Source organism: Balaenoptera physalus (genome assembly GCF_965194825.1).
Source record: "Balaenoptera physalus genome assembly, chromosome: 11".
In the NCBI taxonomy this organism is placed as follows: Eukaryota; Metazoa; Chordata; class Mammalia; order Artiodactyla; family Balaenopteridae; genus Balaenoptera; species Balaenoptera physalus.
This window is the reverse complement of record NC_138896.1, coordinates 27,777,389-27,795,726: the sequence shown is the minus strand read 5'-3', so window position 1 is coordinate 27,795,726 and position 18,338 is coordinate 27,777,389. Positions and strand designations below refer to the sequence as shown.

General features: G+C 38.1%; 2 protein-coding genes across 3 annotated transcripts in view; one reads left to right on the top strand and one right to left on the bottom strand.

The window, feature by feature from the left end:
• Positions 1-18,338, top strand: part of CENPQ (centromere protein Q) — a 177,161-nt gene that overhangs the window by 95,160 nt on the left and 63,663 nt on the right. The window lies entirely within an intron of this gene.
• Positions 8-17,755, bottom strand: LOC309637307 (cysteine-rich secretory protein 2-like). 2 transcript variants are annotated; one of them, XM_082411725.1, is made up of 7 exons: positions 17,640-17,755; positions 13,135-13,251; positions 12,256-12,343; positions 8,334-8,479; positions 7,506-7,603; positions 2,881-2,969; positions 8-628 (listed from the first exon to the last, which is right to left on the bottom strand). In XM_082411725.1, exons 1-7 carry the CDS (start codon positions 17,751-17,753, stop codon positions 618-620), a joined length of 663 nt encoding a protein of 220 aa, XP_082267851.1. In that variant the 5' UTR covers positions 17,754-17,755; the 3' UTR covers positions 8-617. The 2 variants fall into 2 exon arrangements, with proteins under 2 accessions (XP_082267851.1, XP_082267852.1); XM_082411726.1 differs by lacking the exon at positions 2,881-2,969.

Genomic DNA, 18,338 nt, shown 5'->3' with positions numbered 1-18,338 from the left:
CCATGTGTTTGCTTAGATAAATTCTTTATTTTAAAAGCTGTTTGCTTTTATTTAAAGAGGATGTCATAAGACAAAGGTAGATGTCAATCCTTGAATTCATTCTTTAAACATGTAAAAAGTCTTGGAGTAGGAATGACAATGTTACAGTCTTTTTTTTTTTTTTTGGCATGTTGTTTCAGGAAACATGTAATTCTTTATTTTAATCCAAAGTTCTAGTGACTAAGTCCTGTGGTTGTACAACTTTAAAAATTCTCAACATGATTCAGTTAATTAAATGTAAGGTGACAAATTTGTATCAGTCCAAAGTTGTTGTCATAAACTAGCTTACTTTTGTAAATCGTTGTATGAAAGACATCTCTGTAAATATCCTGGAGAAAAAGGTTCGTTACTGTTTGGAATCAAATTTGTAACTAACATGCCTACAATTTCCCTCTTGGTATGTGTCAATTAAATGATGCAGATTTTCTCCACTTAGTCCTGCACAATGCAAATTGGGCATTTCAGTAAATTTTGCCTTCACATAGGCAAGTAGCCTTGCACTTTTCCTTGAGCAATTCCTGTTCACAGCCAGCTGTTTTCTTCAAGGAATCACAGTTACTAAGGAGATCTTCATACTCTCAAGAATTGGCTGTAACAAAAACAGATGTTACCTCATTATCATTTTTCTCAGTAGCGAAAAAGCAATCCACATATTCAAAGTGTATGAGTGGGTAAGATTGGACAAACAAGTCAGCGTCACTTACACCACAAGGGGCCTTTCACTTCTTGAGGAACATATGAGGTGCCTTAGTTGAGCTCACTGATTAATCCATCACTTTTTATTTTGAACTTGGTGACATGTTTCTCAAATGAATTGACCTATTTTTCTCCCTTAGCAAAGAGAGTAAAATGAAAATACCTACAGAATCTAATATGGAAGGAGTTACTAGACACATAGAGCTATTTAAACTTAAATTATTTTAAATTAGGCGAAATTAAAAATTTAGTTCCTTAATCTTACCAGCCACAGTGTTCAATGGCCACGTGTGACTAGTGGCTACTTGTAAGTTACATGCTGATAGAGAACATCCTTGTCATTTCATCCTATTGGACACACTGCCTCAGACACCAATGCTTTCTTTCAGGAGAAAGTGATTCCAGTGGGAAGATAGAGATGTAAAACAATGATAATATGCCTTCTTTCTTTCTAATGTTTCGTTTTTGGATGTTCTCCAGGGACCCCAAACCCAACAAATCTCAAACTAAACTCATCCTCCTACCCACAATGGATCCAAGGTGACTATTCTCCTCCCACAATCCCAGGGGAATGGCTCCCTGACTACTCAGTCATTCAGGCCAGGAACTGAATCAATCTGAACTCCTTCTTTTCTACTTCTGACCAGCACCAACCAGCACTGGTAACAAACACTGGCTATTTTACTTCTTGTCTCTCAGCCCTGTCCATTGTTCTTCATTCATTTTCCCAGTAATGAGGTTAAGACATTCAATTTCTTTTTAACCCATGTTTTTCAATAGTTTTCTTGCTGACTTCCATCCAATAGTTTCTACATACCATTGCTAGAAAGCTCTTTCTCAAACATGATTCTGACCTTGTCACTCTTTTGCTGAAAACCTTTCAATTGAGTGCTTATTGCTAATAGGATAAATTCCAAGCTCCTTAGCTAATATAGCATTCAGCAGAGGTAGAAATATTCCATGTTTTTTTAGCTGATTTTTTTCCTTTAGTTAATTTATAGTTTTGACATCATCAATAGTCTGAATTATAGTTCTATAATTCAGTAAGAAAGAATGTTGACTAAAGGTGAATGCATTTGAAAGGTAAAAATCTCAGGGAATGAGTCAACTCTATTGTTCATAATAATTTTAATAAAAGTATCCCAACTATTAAAAACCAACAGCTATTTTTACTTCAGATCGTGACAACTTTAGAAGTGACACATATGACATTTATTTTATTCCCTCCTTTTGCAACAATATCTTTATGGATTCTATGAACCCATATCATATACAGGTTGGATTTTGTCATTAAAAATGTGCACAAAACCATGATTAATTTATAGGGCAAGTGATCATTTATTATGTTAATCACCATGCTTCCAATTATACTATAGAAAAAAATGCAGTAATCAGCATGAGGAACTCATTTGCACAAAAGAAACATTCAGTTTGCCTGTACAGACTGAGACACAATGTGGTCTCACATCCTCAGATTTATACATTTTTATTCTTTCAAAATACTACCTTTGGTGTAATGATACTAACGCTGATGAAATTATTTATCAGAAGCATGAATGTATAGTTATTAATAAGCTCTGTGAGATCACAGAGACAAATGGATGCTAGATGTTTCATTATCTTACATATGGTAATATAGGCATACCTCATTGTATTGCATTTCACTTTATGGTACTTTGCAGATATTGTGTTTTTTACAATTGAATGTTTGTGGCAACCCTGCATTCAGCAAGCCTATTGGTGCAATTTTTCCAAAAGCATTATTTTTAATTTAATGTACATTGGTTTTTTTTTAGACATAATACTATTGCACACTTCATAGACTACAGTATAGTGTAAACATAGCTTTTATGTGCACTGGGAAACCAAAAAATTTGTGTGACTCGCTTAATAGCCCTATTTTCTTTCTTGCAGTGATCTGGAACAACGTCTCTGAGGTATGCCTGTATTCTTTTCATTACAGAGAATATGTAGGTTATTGAAATGTGTAAAATGTTTACTTAAACACACTCTGTTGGGTAATCTTTTTGTCTTGGCATAAAGATGTTATTTAAATTGGTTACTTTGGGAGATTTCTTTATCCATAAAAAGAAAATTAAACATCAATTCTTGATTATAATAGCAAGTTAATCACTTTAAACTTACTGCATAGTCCACTGTCACAGTTACCAGGGCAACTGGCACAAGGTGTTCCTTGTTGGTAAGGGGTATTCTTTTTACTCACAATATTACCACTGTAATGTAAAATACACACTGTCAAATATTTTTCACTTTACTGTTTAGTTGCCAAGGGCAACATCATCACTAAATATATATAAGTATATAAGTAATGTTTTTAGTTCTGTTGACAAAACTGAGGGGAATTCCCTGGCGGTCCAATGGCTAGGATTCTGCACTTTCACTGCTGTGGTCCCAGGTTCGACCCCGGTCGGGGAACTAAGATCCCACAAGCCGCACCGCCGGGCCAAAAAAAAAAAAAAAAACCAACAAAACCAAACTGAAAAATTACAATTCCCAACATGTAATTTACATAACATCCAAATTAAGAAAATACTTCACACACATCGACCCATCTCCTTGACTCTAATTCTTCAGGCTGGGCAGCTACATTGGCATAACTAGTCTAAAGCATTCAGATAACTTTTTTGCAGCAATACACTTTTCATCTCCCAGTAGACTTGGTCAGATTGGTAAGGCCGTGCCCCGCAAAGAGCTAGCTAGGGATAAATATATCCCTTTGAGAGACAGGGAAAGATCCTGGGGCCAGGAGGTTGCAGTATGAAAAAGAATACTCAATATTGCAATATAATTTTATATTTGAAAAAGGATAAATACCCTAATTCCTCTAATATGAACTAGGGGCAGTAAAGCTCCAATATATATATATATATTTTTTTTATTTTTATTTTTTTTATTTATGGCTGTGTTGGGTCTTCGTTTCTGTGCGAGGGCTTTCTCCAGTTGTGGCAAGCGGGGGGCCACTCTTCATCGCGGTGCGCGGGCCTCTCGCTATCACGGCCTCTCTTGTTGCGGAGCACAGGCTCCAGACGCGCAGGCTCAGCAATTGTGGCTCACGGGCCCAGCCGCTCTGCGGCATGTGGGATCTTCCCAGACCAGGGCTCAAACCCGTGTCTCCTGCATTGGCAGGCGGATTCTCAACCACTGCGCCACCAGGGAAGCCCCTCCAATATATATATTTTTAATTTCGAGATGGCATTGTGCTATTTAAGTAGTTTGTGGTGTGTGTGTTTGTGGGTCAGGGAGAGCTGGGGAAGGTTTGTGAGTTTCCAGAGGTAGTGCGTGAGAGATTTTTATGTTTACTGAAAAAGGAACGTTAGATTAAAAAGTTTTGATAAATGCCAGTAGCCTGGGTGTAGTCAATTACAGTGACTAACTTGTAACTCATCGATGATGTTTATCCTATTGGCTGTTAAATTTATCTAATTCATCGGAAAACACATGGGAATGCAAATCTCAGTAGTGTCAAGGGAGCCAAGGGCCCAAAGTGATGTGTTTGAATCTGTCTTCCTGCACAGAACATGGCTGTCCATGTGGTAGCCCTTGGAAAAATTGTGACATAGACACAAAAGTGTTCTGGAGGTTCTCTCACTCCCGCTTTCCTCATTATTCACTTCAGCTCTCACTTCAGATGCCTGGTTCCCGATGCCTCCCCTCTCACAGCCAGGCAGTGAGTTTGGATGCATTCTCCAAGGATCTATCAATTTTTTTATTAAGTTATACTTGACACACAATATTCTATTAGTTTCACGTGTACAACATAGTGGTTTGATATTTTTATACATTATGAAATCACCACAGTAATTCCAGTTACCATCTGTACATCCCATGTGGTTTGATGGATTCCTTTAGTGTTATCTTTGGACTTCTTTTTCATTATTTTTTGTGTTTCCATTGTAGGTTTTTGTTTTGTACTTAACGTGAGGTTCATATATATCAGCCTGTATCTATAGCTGTCTGTTTTAAGCTGATAGTCACTTAAGTTCGAAGGCTTTCTAAAAGCACTAAATTTTTACTACCCCCAACTGTTTTATGATTTTTGTGTCATATTTTACATCTTTTTACCTTGTGTAGCCCTTCGCTACTTGTTGCAGTTACAATTGATAGTAGCACTTTTGTCTTTTAAACTTCATACTAGCTTTTTAAGTGGCTAATCCACTGCCATTACTATATATTTGCCTTTATCAGTGAGATATTTTCTTTCATATGTATTTTCTGTTTCTAGTTGTGGCCTTTTCTTTTCTGCTTAAAGAAGACCCTATAACATTTCTTGTAAGGCCAGTTTAGTGATGATGAACTTCTTCAGTTTTGCTTGTCTGGGAAACTCTTTATCTATCCTTCAATTCTGAATGATAACCTTGCTGAACAGAATATTCTAGGTTGTAAGCTTTTTTTGTTTTTGTTTTTTCAGAACTTTAAATATATCCTACCACTCCCTTCCAGCCTATAAAGTTTCTCCTGGAAATCAGCTGATAGTCTTATGGGGTTTCTCTTTTGTGTGATTAGCTGTTTTTCTCTTGTTGCCTTAGAAATTTCCGCTTTAACTTTTGCCATTTTAATTATGTCTTGGTGTAACTCTAGGTTCATCTTGTTTGGGACTCTCTTAGCTTCCTGTACCTGGATGTCTGTTTCCTTTTTCAGGTTAGGGAAGATTTCAGGCATTATTTTTTTTTAATGTTTTCTGTTCCTTTCTCTCTTTCTTATCTTTCTGGGACCCCTAGATGTTGGTAGCTTGCTGTTGTCCCAGAGGTACCTTAAACTCTCCTCATTTAAAAAAAAATCCTTTCTTCTTTTTGCTGTTCTGATTGGGTGATTTTTCACTATTCTATCTTCCAGATCGCTTATCTGTTCTTCTGTATCATATAATCTGCTATTGATTCTCTCTAGTGTATTTTTTATTTCAGTTCCTATATTCTTCATTTCTGATTGGTTCTTTTATTTTTTAAGTCTTTGCTGAAATTCTTATTGTGTTCTTCCATTATTCTCCCTAGTTCAGTGAACATCCTATAACCATTTCTTTGAACCCTATCAGGTAAATTACTTATCTCCATTTCATTAGAGTTTTTTCCTGGGGTTATATTCTGTTCTTTCATTTGGAACATATTCCTGTCTCCTCATTTTGTTTGAATTTTGTTTTCATTATTATTAAAAAAAATTTTTTTATTGGAGTATAGTTGCTAAATTTTGGGTGTTTTTCTATGATTTAGGCTAAACAGCTACTGCTCTTGGTCTTGAAGGAGTGGCCTTGTGTAAGAGCATCCCCTGTGACTGCTTGTGACTGGTGGCTTTAGCAGACCAGCTTGAACTGGAATGGGCCAGGCTAGAGGAAGTCCCTGGGGAGCACTGTGCTTAAGGCTGCCTTGGTGGGATGGCTAGGGCTGCAGCTGGGGAAGGTGTGGACTGGGGGAGTCCCAGGGGGACCAAACAATGGTGCTCACTGGTGTCTCCGACTCCGGAGAGGGCTCCAGCAGTTCCCTGTTCATTTGGAAGAAGCTCTCAGGATAGTAGATGGATTTTCCTTCTGTATAGTCTGAGCGCTTTTTAAATTGCTGAGGTTTTTTTTGCTGTGTCCCAGGGCAGGTGACTCTGTTCTCAAGCCCCTCAGCTATATCCCTCCTACTGCAGATCACTGAAATGGGGGTGGGGTTCCCATGGATACAGTGTCTCCATCTTTCCTACTAATTTCCATGTGGTCCTTCTATCTACAGAAGCTGCTAAATCAGCCTTCAGGTCTTCAGGAGCAATTTCTTTATATGTGTAGGTGTAGATTCAGTGTGTGCATGGGAGGAGGTGAGCTCAGGGTCTTCCTAGGCCCGTGTTGTCCTTCCCCAAATGACCTATCTATTCTTTCTACTAAACTCTAATAGCTGTTTTCAGGAAAATGACTTTGGAGGTCATATTTCTCAAACTGGAGACCCATACCCCTGGGTCATCTATAGTATCAAATAAATCCTGTATGAGGCTTGGTTTGGGGCCTCCCTGCCTGTAGTGGTCAAGAACTTCAAATTTTAAAAGAAATTAAGACTAGCAGATATGTTGAGGTTAGGTCTTCAGTTTATCCATAGGATTTGTTGTGGAGAACTTCAAACATTTTGCTTAATGAAAGAGCATGTTTCCTGTTATAAATAAAGACTGTAAGGAATTGTTCATTATGGAGTTTTTTGTGAAACCTTCTGAGAAACAAAAGCTTAAGATGTTTCCTTTTTCTGGACTCTGAAATATATTAAAGATCTCTTGAAAAACCTTTGAGACCCAGAAGAATGAATCATTTCTAATGATAATAACATATGTGGTTTTCAAGATAAGTAAGAATAGGAACGTTTCAGCAGAAAGGGCTGAAATCACAATTTACTATCCCTTATTTTTCACTCCACTACTGCCTCTTGCTTAATCATCAAGCTTCCACCCACCTAGGGTGTGAAATTAGTGAGAACTGATGACATCAAATCTAGAGAAATGCATACTACACATGCCCAGAGAATAACCTTGAGCCCTGGGGAAAGGCAATTGAGAGAAAAGACATGACTTCATAATTGAGGAAAGAGAGTTTCAGCTTTTACTCTTGGAAATGAGAACTTGGTCTCTTCTCTGATAAGTTGAATGTATCTTACCTTAAGCAGTATTTCCAAAGGTTTATCCTTTCTCTTTATTAAAATATGCTTTTTTATTTTGGTTGGTTAAATGTAAGAGTATTTTAAAATATTAAATTGCTGATGGAATTATTGGCATTAGACTTTAAAGTATATACTTACGCAGGACAGTATTGGCAAATATAGAAGTATTTTAGACTCTTCTGATTGGGACAGTAGGCAATTCCACATCCAACACGGAAAGATGAGTACCAAACAAGCTACAAATGCATAAGGGAATACATGAGGGTACATTAAAGAAGAGGGGAAAATACTGAGAAAACAAATAATAGCAAATGTAAAACAAAAAAGTGATTCTTGAGACCTCCTTGGTGGTGCAGTGGTTAGGAATCCGTCAGCCAATGCAGGGGACATGGGTTCCATCCCTGGTCCGGGAAGATCCCACATGCCTCGGGGCAACTAAGCCCACGTGCCACAACTACTGAGCCCGCATGCTACAACTACTGAAGCCCGCGTGCCTAGAGCCTGTGCTCCACAACAAGAGAATCCACTGCAATGAGAAGCCCACGCACCACAACGAAGAGTAGCCCCCGCTCACGGCAACTAGAGAAAGCCTGCGCGCACCAATGAAGACCCAACGCAGCCAAATATTTGAAAAAAAAGTGACTCTTATAGTTTGTAGCCGTACACCTTATGGAAATATTTAAATTACTGAAACAAAGTCACAAACTTTAAAAATATTAAATTTCATGTACATTCACTACTTTATCCATTAATAATGTTGGAAAAGTACAGAGTGTACTTCCTTGCCAAGAATTTTGCAGCCCATGGAAAAAAAAATGACAGTTCTAGATGAAATACCAGCCAAATGCCAGGACTCTATTATACTCAAGCCCTTCCCCCAGATTGAACATTGGAGTTGGTCATCATTAGGAGAAACTTTCTCTGTTAGAGCATTTGTGGCGGAAGTTTTTCATTTGTTCTGGTTACCTGGGTATAATGTCCAACAATTGCACTGGGGCTCTTCGGTCCTTCACCATAGACAAAATTGCGGTGCTCTTCAAACCAGTTTTGGATTACATCTGACCAGGCAGTAGGGTTACTTGACATGTAGAGATTCTCACCACATTTTGTACCTAAGTGTGAACAGATCACTCATGAAGAAGACAAAAAAGCATGCCGTGGCAAGAGGAGTCAACTATATGAACACAAGGATGTTGCCCTTCAAACTCAGTGCCTGTATTTGCTAACTGTTAATACATGAAAAAGATGCTTCCATTCCTTTTCAACTGTAAAGCTGAATAGAAGACAGATCTACCTAGCCCACTGAGGCTGGCCACAATATGCAAACTTTGAATAGGTTGAGAAGACTTTATTCTAACAAGGACCTACTGTATAGCACAGGGAACTATACTCAATATCTTGTAATAACCTATAATGGAAGTGAATGTAAAAAAATATATATATATGTATATTTGAATCACTTTGCTGTACACCTGAAACTAACACAACATTGTAAATTAACTATATTTCAATAAAAATGAAAACCAAACCAAACCAAACAAAATCCTTCTCCCTCTGGATTGTCAAAGATGCATTCTTTTTCATGCTAAATTCTTTACAGGTATAATGTGTGTGCTCTCAGCTTTGTATTGTAAGCTTATGAAAGGCAACAACCAAATTTTATTTTTTCTCTCCTCTTACCCACCCTCAGCAGAGATTTTTCACATATAGGACCCAGAATAAATATTTATGATTATGAATCTGCATAAACTTTGAAAAAAAAAGGTTTATGGGCAGTCTTTAAGAGTCCCAATCAAGAGGCAACTGACATCAGGAAGGTGTTCAAAACTTGTAGATCTTCCCTTAATCCGAGAATCATAATGTCACAAGGCCAAATTCCCCTCAGAGAGTTAGGCAGGAAGGACCTTGCAGAGGGTGACATCAGCAGAATGGTGAGGTAGAAAGCCCTGGACTCTCCTTTCCCCAATACACACACTGATTCAGCAACAATTCATGAACAAATTGCCCTTGTCAGAAATCCAAAAACAAAACTAAAGGCTTCCTTACCCTGAGGGATATGAAACCAGACTCACTGAAGCCTCTAGAAGATTGGAAAACCCTCTTGCGAGAATCCCTACCCTCAGTGTTATACAATCAGGAAGAGACCCTCTAACTCACACCTTCTCCCAGGGGAGGGAAAGAGTTGGCTCATGTGTCCAGCAACCCAACGTTTCCAAGGGGACGCCCCAGAAGGCTGGCTTCTGTCTTGCTAGTCTTGGAGGTCAGACAGTCGGCTAAGAATGGAGATGGTGGTTGGGCTGGTAGACACCATAACTCCTCCCTCTGGCTCAGCACAGAGCAAGCAAATGAAAAAATCCTTTCATTTTTTCCTTTCTTCCCTGGGAGGCAGAGTTGATCAACGTGTCCAGTGCTCCAGTTTCTCTGGGGCTACCCAAAGAACTGGCATCTTTCTTGCCAGTCCTGGAGCACAATCTTGTTCCCTGGGGGAGAACAGAGATGGCAGTTTGGATTGGTAGATGCCATAGCCCTTCTCCCCAGCTCAGCACAGAGCAAGCCGACAAAAACCGCAGCTGCCTGCTTCTCCCTGGGGAGGGAAGAAGCTGGTTTGGTCATCTGATGCCACACATTTTCCAGAGGCTGCCTGAAGGACTGGCTCCTGACTTGCCTGTTTTGGAATACTATCAAGACCTAGCATAAACTCGCTGCCTGCGGCTAGTGAGAACAGAGACAGATACTTGGGCTGGCAGTTGCCATAGCCTCCCTTCCTGGTTCAGCACAGAGTGAACAAACAAAATACTCCAGCTCTTAGCCTCTCCCTGGGGAGGGAAAGAATTGGATGGACTGTCAGAGATCCATCTTTTCTGGGGGCTGCCTGAGGAAATGACTAAGAATCTTTCTTGAGCAAAATGGACTTGAACAGCATTTCTCCAAAAAAGACGTACAAATGACCAACAGGTATATGAAAAGATGCTCAATGTCACTAATCATCAGAAAAATGCAGATCAAAACCACAATGAGATATAACCTTACACCTGTCAGGATGTCTGTTATCAAAAAACAAAAGACAGCAAGTGATGGTGAGGACGTGGAGAAATTGGAATTCTTGTATGCTGTTGGTGAGAATAAAACATGGTGTAGCTGTTGTAGGCAACAGTAGGGAGGTTCCTCAAAAAATTAAAAGTAGAGCTACCAAATGATCCAGCAATCCCACTTCTGAGTATTTATCCAAAAGAATTGAAATCAGGATCTTGAAGAGATATTTGCATTCTCATGTTCACTGCAGCACTATTCACGATAGGCAAGATGTGGAAATGGCCTAAATGTCCATCAGCAGATGAATGGATAAACAAAATGTGGTATATACACACAATGGAATATCATTCATCCTTAGAAAAGAAGGAAATTCTGCAACATGCAGCAACATGAATGAACCTTGAGGATATTTTGCTAAGTGAAATAAGCTAGTCACAGAAAGAAAACTAGTGCCTGATTCTATCAATATGAAGTATCTCAAATAGTCAGATTCATAGAATCAAAGAGTGGAATGGTGGTTGCTGGGCTGGGGGGAAGGAGGAATGGGGAGTTACTAATCAATGGGCATAAACTTTCTGGTAAGCAAGATAATTTCTAGATATCTGATGGACAGCATGGCACCTACAATCAACAATATTGTATCATACACTTAAACATTTCTTGAGAGGGTAGATTTCATGTTAAGTGTTCTTAGCAGCATAAAATTTTTTAAAAACTAAAAAAAAAAAAAAAAAAAGATAGGTGTTCTTACCACAGTAAAATTAATTTAAAGAAGAAAGAAGTGACTTGCAGTCCAGAAACTTTTCTCTACCCTTTTCAGCCCTCTCTTAATATTTACATTTTGGTGACTTGAAATATAATGTTTATGTGCTGCTTAAAGAGAGTATAAAATATTTTTGGATATCTCCTTTAATAGAGAAAGACAGAAACTAAGAAACTAACAGTAGACTTGGATCTTTAAGACCATTTGTTCCAATGTTCTACTGAACACAGTCGCCTCCTGTTGTAATTGCATCATAATGTTTGCATCAACAATATAAACAAGAATAATTCTACTGAAATAACAGGTAAGTTATTCACTACCTTTAAATTGGGCTTACCTATGTGTATATCATGCTTGATAATGTGAAACATTTTATGTAAGGTTTGTGAATACAAGTTTTTTTTCTCTCATGGCTTTTATGATCATTGGTAAGATACGTCTTAAAGTTTTTTTGAGTCTAGTATATTATTCTATGCATTATAGGCACACAGTCTATACAAAATACTTGACAATTTGTTATCAAAACTTTAAAAAATGAATCAACACACCCAAAATATTCATCCTGATTAAAAAAAGCTTAAATATTTTTAGAGTAAAATTCAGGAACAGTTCAACATATTTTAACACATTTTGTGAATGCAAAATAATCTGATTTCAAAACAGCATACAGCTACACAGTATCACAAAAAGGGCAAAGGGTGAGAAATCAGGAAGCCTGGTTAACTTTCCAGTATATGATACTCCTTCCAGTTGTGTTCTTGCATAATTCATCCCTTCCGCATCCTTATTTTTTAATCTTTAAAATCGGGAAAATGATTATGCATGACCTGTTCACCATGAGCTGATCAAGAGGAGCAAATGAGATGCTGCTTAAGAAATAATTTGCATAATGTAAATAATCAACTTATAGTTGAAATAGTACTTATCGTATCTCTCTATATACAGATACTTTAATTTTAAAAATACAGCCATATAAGCAACATTTATTCACAAAGTCTTCTGAATACAATGCCCCAGAATGGTCTATCCTATTTTATTTATCTAATATTTTATTTGCTCATTTATTCAACAAACATTGACTCATTTACATACTGGTTTTCCGGTCACCTGGATTACTGTGTTCTAAAGTGCACTTGTTTGCCCACTTCTGGGCATTTGCTGCTGCTTCTCTGCTCCATTCCTAAAGGTCACAAGAAAAACAAAATACACAAAGATTCAACTCCAGTGAAGTATATGCTTTAAAGTCTAATTGGTAGGCTGATTTGCATTACTTTAAAACTTCTGTAGATGTATTATCTAATTATCATTGGTATGAAAGTACCTTTTTGTTTGTGTGTATGTGTGTGTGTGTGTCTTTATCTGTCCCAGTGCCAGTTTCCGCACAAAGACAAGTCCACAAGTATGTCTACCGAGAGAAATACCTAATACAATACTATCTGACTATGATAGCATAGCAGCCACACCTAAGATTTTTAATAATGGTGCTGCTCTAAATACTAATTAACATGTGAGATAGTCTGACTACATTTCAATAGTAATAAGCTGACCTAGTTTATAGCCAATTCCATTTGTAGCCCGCTGTGTCCACATGGGAGATATCTAGCTTTTATGGACTATTCCCTGGGAAATGGGCTGTTATTTACCCTAAATGGCATTGATCCTGAAGGATAGGAGATTTCTTATTTTCGACTAGGGAAGATAGTGAACCAAAAATGTAACACCTTCACATTTGATGTCTGAAGATTGGGCTTCCAAATTCTGCCTTCCCAACTTAAGAGCCCTGTAATCTTGACAAGTTCTTTAACCATTATAAAGGAAAATTCATTTCTGCCCTGCCCATGACAGAGCTAAATGAAATAGAAAAATAGAGACAGAACTTTGTAAGCCACAAAAGTCTTAAGAGATGCCAGTTAGCTGCCTGCTCTTACCACTGCTGGTTCACACCACTTTATTTATACTCTTGCTTCTTACCATCTTTAGCATGTTGCTGGCAGGTGGAGAGACTGATTTCCGTAGTTCATTGTGTTTATTTACAATCTCTCTTCGGACTTGCGTTTGAGTGGTTAACAGAGCAGTAAAGGTTGGATCCTACAGGGAAATAAAATTAGGGTTATTTTTTAAACATTTTTGAAAATTGCATTTAAGGGTGAATAAGTTAATTCAAGGGCTCTGAGATGACTTTACAAAGTGCTCAGTTCAAGCCACTATGAGTTGTTAAGCACTGCCAATGAACTGAACCAAGGCAATGACAAATAGGGAAGAAGTAGTTTGAAGTTTTGAGAATGGGAATGGAATTCACGGCATGACAAATTAAAAACTCCTCTGAGGCCGCAAATGCCAATTTCTAGTTTCAAGGGAACCCTCAGTGTGATTTTTCTAGACATACAAGTGATAATGTTTTATAATATTTTATAATATTGTGTACAAAGGTATACAATAAGAACATGAAGACAGATTCATCCACATTCAATCAGGCTGCAGCAGTGGGGTAAGAGTGGACATCAAGACTCATCCTAGACTTTAAGGGGAACTTTGACCTGACATGGTGTCTGTTTTTAGAGAAAGAATATATTTAGAATGTATTTAGAGAAGGAATGTTGAGGTTCACTCGAAGTGCATTCAGTATTCTAGTAAAATGATTCTACCTGGTTTATTTTTTTAACATCTTTATTGGAATATAATTGCTTTACATTGTTGTGTTAGTTGCTGCTGTATAACAAAGTGAATCAGCTATATGTATACATATATCCCCATATCCCCTCCCTCTTGCATCTCCCTCCCACCCTCCCTATCCCACCCCTCTAGGTGGTCACAAAGCACTGAGCTGATCTCCCTGTGCTATGGGGCTGCTTCTCACTAGCTAACTGTTTTACATTTGGTAGTGTATATATGTCCATGCCACTCTCTCACTTTGTCCCAGCTTACCCTTCCCTTTCCCTGTGTCCTCAAGTCCATTCTCTATGTCTGTGTCTTTATTCCTGTCCTGCCCCTAGGTTCTTCAGAACCATTTTTTTTTAGATTCCATATATATATGTGTTAGCATATGGTATTTGTTTTTCTCTTTCTGACTCACTTCACTCTGTATGACAGACTCTAGGTCCATCAACCTCACTACAAATAACTCAATTTTGTTTCTTTTATGGGTGAGTAATATTCCATTGTATATATGTGCCACATTTTCTTTATCCATTCATCTGTTGATGGACACTTAGGTTGCTTCCATGTCCTGGCTATTGTAAATAGAGCTGCAATGAACATTGTGGTACATGACTCTTTTTGAATTATGGTTTTCTTAGGGTATATGCCCACGAGTGGGATTGCTGGGTCATATGGTAGTTGTATTTTTAGTTTTTTAAGGAACCTCCATACTGTTCTCCATAGTGGCTGTATCAATTTACATTCCCACTCCATAGTGGCTGTATCAATTTACATTCCCACCAACAGTGCATAGTGGCTTTATCAATTTACATTCCCACCAACAGTGCAAGAGGGTTCCCTTTTCTCCACACTCTCTCCAGCATTTATTGTTTGTAGATTTTTTGATGATGGCCATTCTGACTGGTGTGAGGTGATACCTCATTGTAGTTTTGATTTGCATTTCTCTAATGATTAGTGATGATGAGCATCCTTTCATGTGTTTGTCGGCAATCTGTATATCTTCTTTGGAGAAATGTCTATTTAGGTCTTCTGCCCATTTTTGGATTGGGTTGTTTGTTTTTTTGATATTGAGCTGCATGAGCTTCTTGTAAATTTTGGAGACTAATCCTTTGTTAGTTGCTTCATTTGCAAATATTTCTCCCATTCTGAGGGTTGTCTTTTCGTCTTTTTTATGGTTTCCTTTGCTGTGCAAAAGCTTTTAAGTTTCATTAGGTCCCATTTGTTTATTTTTGTTTTCATTTCCATTTCTCTAGGAGGTGGGTCAAAAAGGATCTTGCTGTGATTTATGTCACAGAGTGTTCTGCCTATGTTTTCCTCTAAGAGTTTTATAGTGCCTGGCCTTACACTTAGGTCTTTAATCCATTTTGAGTTTATTTTTGTGTATGGTGTTAGGGAGTGTTCTAATTTCTTTCTTTTACATGTAGCTGTCCAGTTTTCCCAGCACCACTTATTGAAGAGGCTGTCTTTTCTGCATTGTATATTCTTGCCTCTTTTATCAAAGATAAGGTGACCATATATGCGTGGGTTTATCTCTGGGCTTTCTATTCTGTTCCATTGATCTATATTTCTGTTTTTGTGCCAGTACCATACTGTCTTGATTACTGTAGCTTTGTAGTATAGTCTGAAGTCAGGGGGCTTGATTCCTCCAGCTCTGTTTTTCTTTCTCAAGATTGCTTTGGCTATTTGGGGTCTTTTGTGTTTCCATACAAATTGTGCAATTTTTATTCTAGTTCTGTGAAAAATGCCATTGGTAGTTTGATAGGGCTTGCATTGAATCTGTAGATTGCTTTGTGTAGTATAGTCATTTTCACAATGTTGATTCTTCCAATCTAAGAACATGGTATATCTCTCCATCTGTTTGTATCATCTCTAATTTCTTTCATCAGTGTCCTACAGTTTTCTCCATACAGGTCTTTTGTCTCCTTAGGTAGGTTTATTCCTAGATATTTTATTCTTTTTGTTGCAATGGTAAATGGGAGTGTTTCCTTAATTTCTCTCTCAGATTTTTCATCATTAGTGTATAGGAATGCAGGAGATTTCTGTGCATTAATTTTGTATCCTGCTACTTTACCAAATTCATTGATTAGCTCTAGTAGTTTTCTGGTAGCATCTTTAGGATTCTCTATGCATAGTATCATGTCATCTGCAAACAGTGACAGTTTTACTTATTTTCCGATTTGGATTCCTTTTGTTTCTTTTTCTTCTCTGACTGCTATGGCTAAAACTTCCAAAACTATGTTGAATAACAGTAATGAGAGAGGGCAACCTGTCTTGTTCCTGATCTTAGTGGAAATGGTTTCAGTTTTTCACCATTGAGAACGATGTTGACTATGGGTGATTCTACCTGTTATAGGTAGATTTTATAGGGTCGCTCAAAAGACCCCATTAAAAAAATCTCCAAGGCCATTTGGAGGGAGCAAAGCCATCCAGTAAATGGACTATTGCTGACTTTGTTCCTTTTAGAAACAGAAATATAACTGATAAGGTATTAAATCAGGTGCTGATATTTTTGGTGTATCTTTGTGTGTGTGTGTGTGTGTGTGTGTGTGTGTGTGTGTGTGTGTTGGAGGGGATGGGTCCTAAACCTGGAGGTGGAGTAGGGTGTGTGAATTGCTCCGACAAGGTATAGCAATTTGATAGCCTAAATTTACACAAAAGGCTGATGTTACATGAGGATGAGTAAGATTTTTTTTTAAAATAAATTTATTATTTATTTATTTATAATTTTTGGCTGTATTGGGTCTTCGTTGCAGTGTGCAGGCTTCTCATTGTGGAGGCTTCTCTTGTTGCCGAGCACGGGCTCTAGGCATGCAGGCTTCAGTAGTTGTGGCACGCGGGCTTAGTTTCTCTGCGGCACGTGGGATCTTCCCGGACTAGGGCTTGAACCCGTGTCCCCTGCATTGGCAGGTGGATTCTTAACCACTGTGCCACGAGGGAAGTCCCAGCATGAGTAAGCTTTTGAAGTGTAAGTCTGAATAGACAGGGTCCTTGGTTGATCTTCCCCTGACACCCTGGGATAAGTTATTCTCTGCTCCCCCAATACTGAGTCCCCTTCAAAGCTCTGCAAATACTGTGAACATGGGTCTGACCACATTTTATCTCCATGATCTCGTTGTGTGTCCATTTCTCCTGCCTACTTGTACGTTCCTAAGGACAGGGATCGATACTGAATGAAAAATAAATCCAACGGCACATGTCTTTATAAGAGACACAAGAGGAGAAGGTGATGTGAAGATGGAGGCAGAGATTTCAGTGATGTAGCCACAAGCCAAGGATTGGTGGAAGCCACCAGAAGCTGGGAGAGAGACATGGAACAGACTCCCTCCTAGATCCTCCAGAGGGAGCATGGCCCTGCTGATACCTTGATTTCAGACTTCTGGTCTCCAGAACTGTGAGAGAATAAATTTCTATTGGGCTAAGCCACCAAACTTGTGTTAATTTCTTACAGCAGCCCTAAGGACCTAATGCGTTAATTTTGTAAAATATCATTCCATCATACACTCCATATAAAAATAATGCAATATTTTTCTTTTTTTGTACTAAATCTTTGAAATCTGGTGTGTAATTTATACCTACAGTACATCTTGTTTTGGAAAAGCCACATTTCAAGTCTTCAATAGCCATGTGTGACAGGTGGCTGCTGTACTGGACTGCTCATCCTTAAACTTTCATCTAGATAATTGCGTTAAGTGCTCTGAGCTACCAATGAGTACTCTGTGATGTACTAGACACTCTCATTACTTCCGCTCTCAAAGTGCCTTGCCATCCCACAGAGCTGCCTTCATAGCTCTGGAAAGATTTTTCCACTTTAACCTTACCTTTGCTTCGGTGGGGAAAGATGGTAGCAGCACAGCAGCCAGAAACAGCACAACTGGGAGTAAAGCCATTGCTAGGAAGTAAGTCAAAGAGAACAAAAGTCTACACTGAAACATGTAGTACATGGACCTCTAACTAGGAGGGAAGAACTAACGTAATGATCTTGGTTATCTCAAAGGAGCCATGATTCCCAAATTTATAAGTAATGTAACAAGAGAGGACTGTCATATGGTGCCAGTAGAATCATAATAGAACCAACCTTGTCTCTGATAGGGACAATAAAAAATAAGCTGAAGAACTTGACTGTTGCACTTGAATTATACCTATAAAGGCGAGGGACATACCACTTCTTTCTGCCCACTTCTATTGCTCCTAAGCCCATCAGAAAAAAAATATGGAAAAAAACAGATTTCGACACAGTTAATTATGATCTTGCATCGATTATTCATTTCAATTTTAGGGCAAAGTTTATTTTTAGTGTATACCATTTCTTAGTTTTTTTCCTCTTGTCTATGAAAAGTAGATCTTTCTGTCCTTTTATTTATACACAACTCTAATCAAGATTTCAGGGTTGTGATTACACAGAAATGTACAAATACTTTAGTAGTAGTTATTTCTCCAATGGAGGCATTAGAAGTTATATTTATTTTATTCCTTAAACTTGTCTATATTTTCAAATTTCCCAGTATAGAAAAAATACA